At 42.7% G+C, this 12116-nt stretch overlaps 3 protein-coding genes across 6 annotated transcripts; all 3 read right to left on the bottom strand.

Moving 5' to 3' along the window:
- Nucleotides 1–268: 268 nt before the first annotated feature.
- On the bottom strand, nt 269–2341 carry LOC311023657 (uncharacterized protein). 3 transcript variants are annotated; one of them, XM_084025635.1, is made up of 5 exons: nt 1783–2341; nt 1562–1691; nt 625–673; nt 497–533; nt 269–407 (listed from the first exon to the last, which is right to left on the bottom strand). In XM_084025635.1, the coding sequence occupies exons 2-5, from the start codon at nt 1687–1689 to the stop codon at nt 301–303; spliced, it is 321 nt and encodes a 106-aa protein (XP_083881761.1). In that variant the 5' UTR covers nt 1690–1691; nt 1783–2341; the 3' UTR covers nt 269–300. The 3 variants fall into 3 exon arrangements, with proteins under 3 accessions (XP_083881761.1, XP_083881760.1, XP_083881762.1); XM_084025634.1 differs by having other exon boundaries at nt 272–410; XM_084025636.1 differs by having other exon boundaries at nt 272–410; nt 1562–1664.
- Nucleotides 2342–3002: 661 nt separating this feature from the next.
- On the bottom strand, nt 3003–4995 carry myl7 (myosin, light chain 7, regulatory). The gene is made up of 7 exons (XM_084025632.1): nt 4940–4995; nt 4673–4774; nt 3803–3878; nt 3564–3668; nt 3400–3478; nt 3263–3311; nt 3003–3172 (listed from the first exon to the last, which is right to left on the bottom strand). Exons 1-7 carry the CDS (start codon nt 4940–4942, stop codon nt 3068–3070), a joined length of 519 nt encoding a protein of 172 aa, XP_083881758.1. The 5' UTR covers nt 4943–4995; the 3' UTR covers nt 3003–3067.
- Nucleotides 4996–5710: 715 nt separating this feature from the next.
- Nucleotides 5711–11405, bottom strand: gck (glucokinase (hexokinase 4)). Of its 2 annotated transcripts, none has more exons than XM_084024260.1 (10): nt 10991–11405; nt 9115–9277; nt 8806–8960; nt 8586–8705; nt 8191–8286; nt 7973–8072; nt 7683–7866; nt 6908–7063; nt 6538–6771; nt 5711–6307 (listed from the first exon to the last, which is right to left on the bottom strand). In XM_084024260.1, exons 1-10 carry the CDS (start codon nt 10997–10999, stop codon nt 6160–6162), a joined length of 1365 nt encoding a protein of 454 aa, XP_083880386.1. In that variant the 5' UTR covers nt 11000–11405; the 3' UTR covers nt 5711–6159. The 2 variants fall into 2 exon arrangements, with proteins under 2 accessions (XP_083880386.1, XP_083880385.1); XM_084024259.1 differs by lacking the exon at nt 10991–11405 and adding an exon at nt 9523–9631.
- Nucleotides 11406–12116: the final 711 nt, after the last annotated feature.

Raw genomic sequence — 12116 nt, 5'->3', positions numbered from 1 at the left:
AACGATTCAAGCATTTAAATATGGGTTTTACATATTGCAGTGCTGCTGCATAATAACACTGGTGTATTCACTTAAAAGACAACCTGTTTGAGCAAAAATTAGTTATTGAATTCAAGAGTGATATAATACACTGATACATTTTAGTTTTTGCACTGTGTTTTTGGTAACATTTGACCCCTCACCCCCTTTTTTCACACAACTGTAAAGGTATACGTATGGACACAAGAGACACTAGGGTTTGGCTGTTAAATAATACATGATTGTGTTGGGGATGAATAATAATAAATGTCCACATGAGCATTAAAGGAGAACACAAAGTTGAGATTTTTTGGATCTCTCTCCACTGGGTAGTTTCCCTGAAGTGTCTTCTTCACTGCTGTCATTTTTCTGTGGGATCCCCTCTTTGGCTGCTTTAAGCAAATTAAAGAAGGATTTTTTAAAATGTCAATAAAGCACCTTTTCACACAATCCTGATATATATTTTTGATATCCTCACCCTCATCATCACTCGGATCTGTTTTGTCCTGGATGTCCTGTGTAAAAACAAACATCACTTAATCACACGGCAACATTGTGCCTCTAAACCAATCAGTATGGAGCCTCCGCCCGATGACGGATACTCACCTGCAACAAGTTACTTTTGTTGTTCTGTCTCTCTTTGAGTTCCTGATATCTGCAAACATCGACAATAAAAATGAGTTTACACGTGAAACTGTTAGTGTATCTTTAAAATGTGACTTCCTGTCTCTTCCTTTTAGCAGCCAGAGGAAATACATTGGATGGAGAAATATGTATAAAAGACGTGGAGTGAAAGTGTTCACGCTTTAAACCAGTAGATGGCAGTGTGCGCACTCATACTAGGCCCCAATCTCGGGCCCTAAACACAAAAGCCCTTTAACACTGAACCCTCGGGGATTTAACTGACGTCACCTGGTAAATGGTTGAGTGTTAGAGGCAGTGAAGGCTTGAAATATATAAATACAAACGGGACAGCACTTGACATGTCACATTACTTTAATGACACAAAAATGAAGGCTATAGTTTGGAAGACATGCTCCTCCTTTGTCTGCTTTTTATGTATTTTAGGGTGGGAAATTATTTTTCGCAAGCCAACCGCTTTATTTACAGTGACTTTTTCGCAAGTCCATGTGATATTGTAATTGACTGTGAATGTTATTCCTTTTTTCCCTTGAAATAAACAAACAAACAAACAAACATATGCATCTATGAGCACTTCGAAATCCATCTAGTCACGTTCGCAAGTTCGCAGCCGACCCAGAATCCGAAACTTTTGGAACAAACCAATAACATAAAGGGAGGAGGGGAGGTCGAATGCGCAGATCACCCCGCTAGGAAGAGATGTGATTAACCCTTCACCCCCCTCAGTGTCATTATGGAAAATGAACGAATGGCCGCTGCCCACTCTTAATTGTCGTTGGCAATAATTGTCGTTGGCAATAAAACATTTTATTTAAAAAGAAAAAACCTTATATCGACCCCAAGGTGCATTCGTTCATGTTACTTATCTATCCATTAAATATGAAATTAAACTCCATCCTACCTTTGCAGATAGGAGTCACAGTTCCTGTTGGCAGGTTTGGTCTTCCTCCTCAGTCCATCTGGCATCCATGTTGTGCTGCTATCTACTCCTACATCCACCCTGCCTGCAGCTCCAGATGCAATAGGCATATCTGCCAGTAAAGCAACAGATTTCACAAATCCAAAGTAAACTCACAATCATTTGGATGTAACTGTGCTGCTGCTGTTGCAGGTGGTGCTTGCCTTGCCGTATTTCACACGCTCCTGGTCCTCTTATTGTTGGCTGGCTGTTTGCTGTGTGTCCAGGAAAATGTGGCGGCAGAGTTTATGGGGGTGTTTGTCGTTGAATCCATGGCAACAGTGTCACTAAAGAATGAAAAAGTAGTGGAGGCCCATGTGAATGTGATGGGACCACTGGCCCCTTCTTTAATTTACTGTAAAACATGTAGTCCTGTATGCCTTAACGAGTAGTCTGTGGTAAATCTCAGTGTCACAAAAATCCTTTTACCAACCAAGAAAAACAGCCTTTGTCGTAGCATGAACATGAATATTTGAGTTTATCCACTTCATGCAAGGGGTTTTATCACGGTTGTTGTAGCTTTCTCAATATACACTAAACGCAGTTTAAAGTACAACAAAAAATACTACTATAATAATAATTCATAAACTGAAGTGAAAATGTAATTCCCCTGAATTAGGTATACAACCTCCTAACTTCTTTTACTTTTACAGTGTGTGGATGTAATTATCACAAATGACATATTTGAGTTGAGATAAGCTCCATTTATAATAATAATAATAATAATAACAACAATAACAATAATAATAGGTGGGGGTCTGGGTGTCCTCCCCCCAGAAATTTGGGAATTAAGTAGATGCAATTTCCCACATTCTGGTGCATTCTAACATGTTTTTAGATGTCTGACTGCCGGGCCAGAGCTCCGGCATCTAACGCTGTCTGCGGATGTGTTAAAAGGCAGTGTTGTGGCTGAGGGCCGTACCGTCACCTGTTTTAATAGGTCCATGATTCATGATTGTAACTGAATTTAAATCTGAAATTAAAATATGACCGATATCCAGTCCGCCCCTGTATGCTGGTGTTAACTGGTTGACCAAGAACAAACCTCCTTTGGTGCTTGTGTGTGTTGCGTGTGTGTGTGTGTGTGTGTGTGTGTGTGTGTGTGTGTGTGTGTGTGTGTGTGTGTGTGTGTGTGTGTGTGTGTGTGTGTAGGAAACCAGGAAAACACTGAGTGGATTCCTATTGCTATGGGTATTGTCTTACTGATAAAGTGGAACGGATTTACGAAGCAATGAAAAGAGCGCTGGACAAATTAGACCCTTCATGCAGTAATATTTTAATGGCAAATGTGAGGGGGTCCAAACGACTTTTTTTAAAAGGTGGGAGGGTCCCGACCCCCTCAATATATGGTGGCGACGCCCATGGTCAATAGCATACAAAAGAAAACAGTTGAAGAGCTGAGGTCGAATGTATCAGATATTCCAACATTCATGACAACCAGGGTCCTTGTTAGGATTCTTCCTTCTCGTCTCCGTGCGTGATGGTGTAGCAGAGTGACTTGTAGTCGATGTTGCCAGTTGGGTCAATGGGAGCAAGGGCGAAGGCCTGATCCACCTGGAGGTTTATGAAGTGACAATGTGCCTGGTGAAAATGATTATCTTAAAGAACAGTTTGAGAGTCACTGTAACGGTAGAAAACACAAACCTCCTCTGCTGTGAATTTATCAGCCTGGTTCATCAGTAATCGTTTGAACCTGGATAACAGAGACCCACACAAAATGTAAAAGGAGAGGACAAATAACCGGAATGTTATAGCTAATGTTGAAAATATAAGTTACTTACTCGTCCTTGTTAACGAAGCCCGTCCCGTTGGGGTCAAACAGTTTGAAGGCGGCTAGTATGGTGTCTTCAGGATCAGTGCCTGGAGGAAAACAAAGCCTCAACTAAAGAATCATCATCATCGTCGTCAAAAAAAAGAAGAAGATTTGTTTGGACGTCTGTCTCACCGTTGAGTTTCTCTCCAAAAAGAGTCAGGAAGACGGTGAAGTTGATGGGACCCTTCCCCTCATTCAGCATCTCATCCAGCTCCTCATCGTTGACATTTAGCTTCCCTGGTACACCGACACATACAGCACAGCCATTTAAACAATAGATCAAATGCAATAAGAAAAACAGTTTACATTAGTGGAGCCTTTTTTATTTTTATAAAAGATTTTAAAAAATAAGTTAAAAGTAATGAAAATACCCAGCTGTCCATAGGTCTCCCTCAGGTCCTGTTTTTTGATAACACCATCTCTGTCTTGGTCAATGCAGCCAAATGCCTGTAAGATCAGATAGGATAAGATAAGATAAGATATATAAATATAAAGTGTATAGGAAGTAACACCTGTGCAAAATAGAATCGCAATAAGTGTAATCTCTTGTTTTAAATTACACTAAAATAGAAAAGAATAGATTACAACATAACTAAAAACAAGAGTAAAAATATAGACTCTGTTCGAAAAACTACAAAGTTATGATACATTTAGGACAAAGTAATATTGTATATGATATTGAGATGCTGCACAATAATACAAGTACACACAATAATAATGGTAAGAAATTCAACTTTTTCTTTTTTTTTTCTCATGTCAAGTACAGGCTGGCTTATTGTCATTGATTGAAATGATAGAAATACTGAAAAGGAGCGAGCACAGTTCACAATAATAATTTCTAGATGAAAGAATGTACCTAGAATTGAATTTAATTAAGATTGGTCTTTTCTTTTTTCTCAGTCCAAAGACCTTCTACATTATGCATTAAAAGGGTCTGTTGCATTGATCTGTTAAAGAGCTTCTTGTACACCAAGTTGTCTCCTAAATGTGTCCATGGGTAAAAACAGCAGGCGGAACAACTACTTTCAAGAATCATTACTATACATTTTTAATCTCTTTGTACTTTAAATCCATGCAGTTTGTTCATAAGGCCGCTCCAACCATTCCAATCAATTGCGATTAAGCTACTAAAGAAGTTCAACTAGATTATTTCCCTTTTTCCTTCTTCTGAAATTCAAAAATCCCACACAGATTTTCCTCCCATATATGAGCGGTGTTAAGCCAGGACTGCAGTACTGTACCTCCTTGAACTCCTGGATCTGGGACTGCTCAAACATGGAGAAAACGTTGGAGCAGGACTTCTGTGCCCCTCTCTGTCTCTTGTTGGAGGCCTTCTTACTCGCCTGAGAAGATGAACACAAACGTATTCAGTTTACATTTGATATTTTGTTAGTATAGAAAAAAAAACCTGCACTTTAGAGACAAGAAATACAAATCCTGAATATGAAACGATCCGAGTGAAATGAGGCTTTCTTTTCAAATCGCCACTGACTGAAAGCCTGACTTACCATGTCTGATTGATGGTACGTGGACTTCCAGCCGAGGCTTGATGCCGGGGTGGGTTTTATGCAGAGCCCATCTTATCTTCTGTGCTCCTATAATAGCGTGCTGTTGGCAGCACAGCCCCTTACATGGCCACAGCTGCTCTCTGTGTGACACTGAAGGTACCTGATAAGAGGTCAACCAGCCAGGATTCCTCTGGCCTGGAAAACAGAGATACGAAGAGCAGAGAGGAGACGGGGGAAAGTCACTCAGCCAAATAAAGTTCAGGCCTCAGAGGTCAAACCAAGCTGTGTGTGTAACTTTAATGTATGTGTGGACTATTATCAGCACTTGAGGAACAACCACCTGCGATTTCCTACAAATATCCGGTTCATCCAGCAAATGAGATATGATGAATTTAGGGGTCTCCCAGGGACAGAGTCCTCTATGTGGACTATTATTTCCCACCTCCCTGATTTTACAAGCTGTTTAAATAAAAATAACCTTGATCAATTAGTAGACAAAGAAGTCACAATTTCACAATTTCCAGATTTGTTTACAGGTTCCCATAAACCAAAAACATAATAATAATTTTCTCAAGCCATTAAATCTCAGTTATATCTGTTATCCGGAAGAAGAGGAGGAGGAGGAGGAGGAGGAAGAAGAAGAAGAAGAAGAAGAAGAAGAAGAAGAAGAAGAAGAAGAAGAAACAATAACATAACTGTAAAGTATAATGGTTTTCTTTAATTAAGCAATTTTATTTACAGTTATTCACATTAAAAGCACATCATGCACATAAGGAGGAAATCTTCAATCTAACACACATTGAGTTGTGAACATAACATGTACATATAAAATACCCAATAAATATTTCATTGCTCACAAACACAAAAATACTACACAACAAGGCGTTGATTTTTTATTTAGTTGCAGTTAGTTTACAAAAAGAATCCTTGTGTCTTAATGCGGACACGTTCATCTGTAATACATCGTTGTTGTGGTTTTAAACGGGCCGTTTCATATTCAAACACTATCAGGCGGTGACACACGGTTCAGAAACACTGGGATTGCTACACGTCGGTCTAATGCTACCAAACACTGTATAATACAAGTGGCTTTCTTGTCTGTACATCTTCCAGCCGTGAGTGTCCAGTCTGGGAAAAGGCCAGAGCTGCCGACTGTGGATGACATGTCATCAGTGTTCTCAGGGTCAGAGTTCAGGCTTGTCTCACATACACAGCTGCCTTTACTGCGTCAGCATGCTCGCAGCCATCTTGCAGGCCACCGCCGAGATAAGTGCGGCTCCGCGGCCGCTCCCCTCCTCCGACTGGATGAAGGTGATCTCGCAGTGAGGTGTGAGGTCCCTTACGATTTTGTGGAACCTGTCACGGAAACTGAAATCGAGAAATAGTGTGTTTATCATCACACAAGCAGTCACATCTTTCGCTTTCTCCACCATCATTTAGTTTCTAATTTCTTCAGTCCAGTAAAATGGCTTTGGGGAGTTTAATATAAGGCCAACAAGCAGTTCTTTTCAGTGATCATAATCACCATATTTAATTCGCTCAGTGTTACGCCGAGCAGTAAGCTGTTGAAAAGCTTTACGACGTGGGCCTTTCCTCACCATGGGTGCAGCTTGTAGACAGACCCGTCAACCCCAACTGTGATCTTCAGGGCTTCCTGGCTGCGTCGCTCTCGCATCAGGTTGATCACACCAGCGAGCCCCGCCGCGCACATGTGAGCGGAGCGTGTGGAAACGCTTTCACAGACCAGACGCACAATGTCGCAGTCCAGCTCCGATGGCAGGACACCCAACGAGGACAGGATGTTGTAGATTTGTTTCCTGTCTCCGGTGTCACTGAAAAAAAAAAGACAGCAGAAGCTTCTAGTTCCACTAAAAATATATATAAAATGCGGTATTCATATATGTGTGATAGGGTCTTCATCATGTGTACTCTGTGTACGTCCTTTTGGTTGTATTCGTGCATACATACCTCTCCGTCTGTGAGACGTAGCGCGTCTCAAAGCTGCCACGTGTCTTCAGCAGCTCTGAGGCGTCGCCGTTAAACAGCAGGTCTTCATTCACCAGCTTCATCAGAACAAGTCTAACCAGCTCGCCCATATACTTCCCACTGATCAGCTTCTCATATCTACAAGAGGACGAGAACACAAGAAGAAACTGTCAACTTTAGATAAACAATGACAGGAAAAGGTGAGAAAATGAACTCAAGGGAGGATGCTGAAAGGAGGATTTGCACGTGACGAAACCCCACGAGCAAACACTTCTCCCTTCCTTCAAAGGAGGAGAGTGGACGAGGGCCACGATGTCGGTGCTTAAGAGGCTCGATGAGGCTGGGCTCAGCGGTTGTCTTGTGTCGAGGGGCTGCCGGTGCAAAAGGTAAACAGCCATTAAGGCCCGACAGGCACTGTGGCGAGCAGCGGAGAGCGGTCATTAATCTGACACCCCCACACGGCGACTGACCGCTGACGTATGAGGGCTCGGGTCATTTACAAACACCCTCAGGAAGAACAGCCGGTGGCTTAGCAACTACACAGAGTCCTCAGGTGGACGTCAGGTGAGTATCGAAAATAAGAGAATGAAGGAGGGAGCGCGTGGCACGTTTTTCTAAATTGCGGTGTGAATCCCTCGCTTCCTGGCACCTTCAACACCTCGAGTGCCTGTGCACACAAGCAGATGCGGACGGGAGATAAGTGACGAGCTTCGCTCTGCCGTGAATTCGGCCGCACGTCTGGACTGAGTGAACTCACAGCTGCCGTCCCGGGTTAATCGAGGTCTCGTCCACCACTCTGTCATACTCCAGCCTGAACTCCTCTAACTCCCCGTTGTTTCCGAACGCCCCCCACTCCGTGTTTACACACATCCGGCCCTCCTCCCCTTCCACCAGCTCCACGGTCCTCATCTCCTCCATGTAACACGCGTTACAACCGGTGCCTGGTGACAAAAAAAACAAGACAAACAACCACCAAAATGTAAGTGTCAGCATTTCATTGTGTTCATGAGTACATATCAGCAGCATGCTCAGGCTACAACTACCCACCGACAATCATCCCAACTTCGCAGCTGCGATCCTCATAGTAGCAGGAAATCATGGTGGCCACTGTGTCATTCACCATGGCGACCACATCCATTTCAAAGTCCTGAGTGACGACACCAAATCAGAATGCTTCACATGTCACTCAGTTGTACGCAGGTGTTACAGATCAGCCTCGTGTGGATCATTAAGGAAGCAAGTGATTCCAACATGCACCAACTCACGCCTCGTCTCTTGATAGCGTCTCTGAGTAAACCCACAATGTTGTTCCCTTCTGCCCCAGAAGCCTTGAAGCCTTTGGTCCAGTTCAGCAGGATACCCTGTAGACAGACCTTATATGTATAAACTTTATAATTCATACTTCAGGACTTTCACAAATCTAGCAAGTCTTGACTGATTTTAGTATTGTTTAATCCATAAGAACCCAGAGAATCACAAAGAAACACAAGAATTCAAAATAACTGAATCATCTAAATGAATTGAGCAGCTCGTTACTATTTTTCTTATTCGAGTTGTTAAATGGGTTGAAAAAAAACCCCAAGCTTTTTGAAATGAGCTCGTTCTGTCAAATGTGCATGTAGGGGAGTTAAAGGCATGTCTAATGTATAGAATATCCCACCTTGTCGATGTCCTCGTGTCGTACAGGAAAGGAGAAGGTAAAACCCAGCGGAAGCTTCTTGTGCTTGATGTGATGTTTGTCCAAAAAGTCTGACATACACTCTGCAACGTAGTCAAATAGCTGCAGAGACAGGGGGGGGGGGGAGTCAGAAAACCAACTACAAGACGTAAAATCAACACTTATTGATGCTGAAAAAGAAAAAGTATGAATAGTCTCTGACCATTTCGGCGGTGCCCGTCATGGCGTCTTCAGGAATGGAGTACATCTGGTTCTTGGTCTCCACCTTCCAGCTCCTCTCTTCATCTGCACCCACCTTCACGAGCATCACGCGGAAGTTCGTCCCCCCCAGGTCCAGAGCGAGGAAATCCCCCACCTCTGTCAAAACACACACTACAACTCAACGTGCACGTAATGGCTTTACCTGCACAGGTGATAATCATTCTAATGCACCTGGCCGATGTCTTTGGGAATATACCACCACCCCAAAAAAAAGGCGGGAAAGGGGATCATTTTATGACGATGTATCTACCTGATCCTTCGGGGGTGGAGCACACGAACGTCGGGAGCATTTTCACGCTGGCCTCTTCGTGCGTCTCCAAGCGCAGTCCCCTGTCCATCTCGCGCTGCATCCTCTCCATGACTTCTTTGAGCTCTTCATTCTTCAGCCTGAACTCTGACAGCACCTGCTCTACCTGCAGCAACGGAGGAAAAGAGCCGGTCGGGAGCTGCATGTGGATCCAAGCTTTATAAACCACACTTTGGAACAGACCTTGTAGTTATTTGGAAAAGACAAGGTGAGGTTTAACTTTTGACAACAATAAAAGGAAATCAGTCCAACCGCAACCCGGCGTTTCTTCTGAAACAATATGGCGTGGTCTCTGTATCAGAAACCAGATCTGGCATCACAACTGACTAAAGACAAAAATGCGAATCTCACCATGAGGATTTGATCAACCACAGAGCTGCAGCCACAAGGCATCGTGGCCATCTGGTCGATGCGGGGGCTGACACACGGCATCTTCACAGGTCAAACAAAATGAGCCTCTGTGTGTGTGTGTGTGTGTGTGTGTGTGTGTGTGTGTGTGTTTCTAGGTGTGTGGTGAGTGTGTGTCCACCCTGTGTGTGTGCAGAGTCAGTGAGGTGTGAGCAGTGCTGAATGAGAGCCTCAGCTGTTTTTATGCTCAGATAAAGTGGGCCGGCCGCACTGGGTGCAAATTACAAACCCCTTCCCAAAAAGTCACCCCATCTGGCCATTTGGGAATCAAACACAGGGTCTCACACAACACACACACACACGCACACACACACACACACACACACACACACAAACAGCCCAAAATCCACATGATGTAATGGCGAGAGTTGCGTATGATGGATAGTTCAGTTCTATTAGGATGTAGTTCTAATAGATATTTTGATATTTCATAAGTAAGTTCTATCATGATTAAAATATACACAATTATGTTTACTGATAAAAGCAGATCTCAGTAACCGGCATGAGATGCGGATATGCTATTGTACGCCAATTACACTCTGAACTATATGACTCATTAATCTCATGCTATCAACATGATATCTTGAAGAGTTTTACAAATGCTGATAATCGAACCTGCTGTTGTTGAGTACTCTACCTTGTGTTGTTTGTCTATAACTGTAAATTGAATCTCAAAGGTTTTTGGGCTATATGAACCAAACATTCATAATCTCCCAATAATAACCACTCAGAACTGGATACTCATTCCTAAAGAGTTTTCTTTTGATTTAATTTGGTAAATGATTTGCTGCTTTCATGTGGCATGGTGTAACCTCCGACCCAGAGCTCCCTCTGAACCGACTGAGCTTTAACAGCCCACCAACAAGTCAAACACAATCTGGACATGAACCCTGTGATCTGATCTCGACATTCTTTTTTTAATTGTATTTAGAAGAGCAACATCCAATGCCAGGGTTGCTCCATTTGGGGGACGACGACTTCAGAGGCTGGGGAGAATTGCGCTTTTTGCCGATAAAATTAGTAACATGTCTAAAATTAGCAACAGTGTTGGATGAATGACCTTTAAATTGAGCAATATGCTGCTGCGGGTGAAGGCCTCCTGGGCTTTATCAGCTCCAGTCGTTTACCAGAGCTTTTCTTAGCTCTGACCTCTTGCTGTGAGCGTGACAGTGACCCTCTCCCCCAGTGCCCTGTTGGTACGATCTCTAAGGCATCACCTAAAGACCTAAACACACATTCCACATTTCCATTTGGATGGATGGATGGATGGATAGATAGATAGATAGATAGATAGATAGATAGATAGATAGATAGATAGATAGATAGATAGATAGATAGATAGATAGATAGAACCCATCAGTATAAAGAACTTACTCGCATCATGAATAAAATCTTGATTTATTTTCTTTACCTTATCCATCGTATCACGACGAGGATTAAATCCCAAATGGCCCGCCGACCATCAGTGCTCTTAAGTGGAAATTCCCTCGTTCTTCAGGAGTTTTGGAGATCCCCAAATGACTGCTGTTGTGGGTTTCCCCGCGCATGAAGTGCATAGAAAATAATATCCCTTTATGGGAAACGTTATGATTTTCCCAACAAGATCTACATAATGTAACACGGTGGAGAGCGAGATGAAATCGTAAGTGTTGTTATAAATAGCCTATGAACGTTGCCTCGGTCTTCATTCTCGCAGGTACCGGGTCCAGTTAACATCCACATCGGTGCGACGGGCGTGCCATCAGCCCCAAACAGTCAGTTCAACAAAACCAGAGGATTAAAACCTCGCATTCCCCGTCCAAACGTTCATTCCAGCAACACGCATTACCTCCAGATAGGTGGCCTTCTTGCTGCAGCGTCTTACCTCAATAACGCAACCAAAAAGTAGTTCCAGGAAAAGACAGATCTTTTCTCCCCCCCCCCCCCCCCCCGGTGCAGGTGTCCTGTCAACACGCACCTTAAGGCTCAGCGGTTTCCATGCCAAAACGATTTCAACGTGTTGCCTTGGAAATGAATTACGGGCACACTTCTGCCATGGAAAACACTTACCACTGAGTTAAGTAGCCAGGGGGAAATTGTTAAATGGAGCAAGATTACCACAGTAAACATCTATTGAGGGTGCCATGTTTTTTGGGAGACGCAGGATTTTGGTGGACTCACTAAGCCATGATGTTTCCAACTTTAGACCCATTATTATTAGTTTAACATTATCGCCAATTAAGGGCCTAACATTATACAAAATCACATTAGATAGAGTCGAAGCTTTTGAATTGTATTTTGCAAAATGTATTTAGATGATAATAACAACAACAACAACAACAACAACAACAACAACAAGGCAACACTCTTCTTCATCGTCGGCTCCGTATCAATATAAATAATGGTCCATTATTTTCAAAATCCTAATTGTACTGAAAGGCTTCGATTGTTTTGTTGTTCAGAAGTAAATAAATCCCTGTGTTAGGAAGATCTGTTATTAAATAGAACTCGAATTTAAATGCTATCAACATCATAATTGCTTAGCTCATGTGTGTACA

This window comes from Eutrigla gurnardus (genome assembly GCF_963514095.1).
Source record: "Eutrigla gurnardus genome assembly, chromosome: 13".
NCBI lineage: Eukaryota > Metazoa > Chordata > Actinopteri > Perciformes > Triglidae > Eutrigla > Eutrigla gurnardus.
This window is presented reverse-complemented; position numbering and strand designations above follow the sequence as displayed.

Excerpts from the sequence above, each read along its gene's own strand:
- LOC311023657 (XM_084025634.1), bottom strand. The coding sequence starts at position 1,689 with ATGCCTATTGCATCTGGAGCTGCAGGCAGGGTGGATGTAGGAGTAGAT. Across the intron at positions 674-1,561 it reads TGTGACTCCTATCTGCAAAG|ATATCAGGAACTCAAAGAGA; the intron begins GTAGGATGGAGT and ends CGATGTTTGCAG. Across the intron at positions 411-496 it reads AGATCCGAGTGATGATGAGG|CAGCCAAAGAGGGGATCCCA; the intron begins GTGAGGATATCA and ends ATTTGCTTAAAG.
- myl7 (XM_084025632.1), bottom strand. Across the intron at positions 3,879-4,672 it reads AGATCCAGGAGTTCAAGGAG|GCATTTGGCTGCATTGACCA; the intron begins GTACAGTACTGC and ends CTGATCTTACAG. Across the intron at positions 3,173-3,262 it reads ATAAATTCACAGCAGAGGAG|GTGGATCAGGCCTTCGCCCT; the intron begins GTTTGTGTTTTC and ends ATAAACCTCCAG.
- gck (XM_084024259.1), bottom strand. The coding sequence starts at position 9,603 with ATGCCGTGTGTCAGCCCCCGCATCGACCAGATGGCCACGATGCCTTGT. Across the intron at positions 8,073-8,190 it reads ACGCTATCAAGAGACGAGGC|GACTTTGAAATGGATGTGGT; the intron begins GTGAGTTGGTGC and ends GTCGTCACTCAG. Across the intron at positions 7,064-7,682 it reads ATTAACCCGGGACGGCAGCT|ATATGAGAAGCTGATCAGTG; the intron begins GTGAGTTCACTC and ends GTCCTCTTGTAG.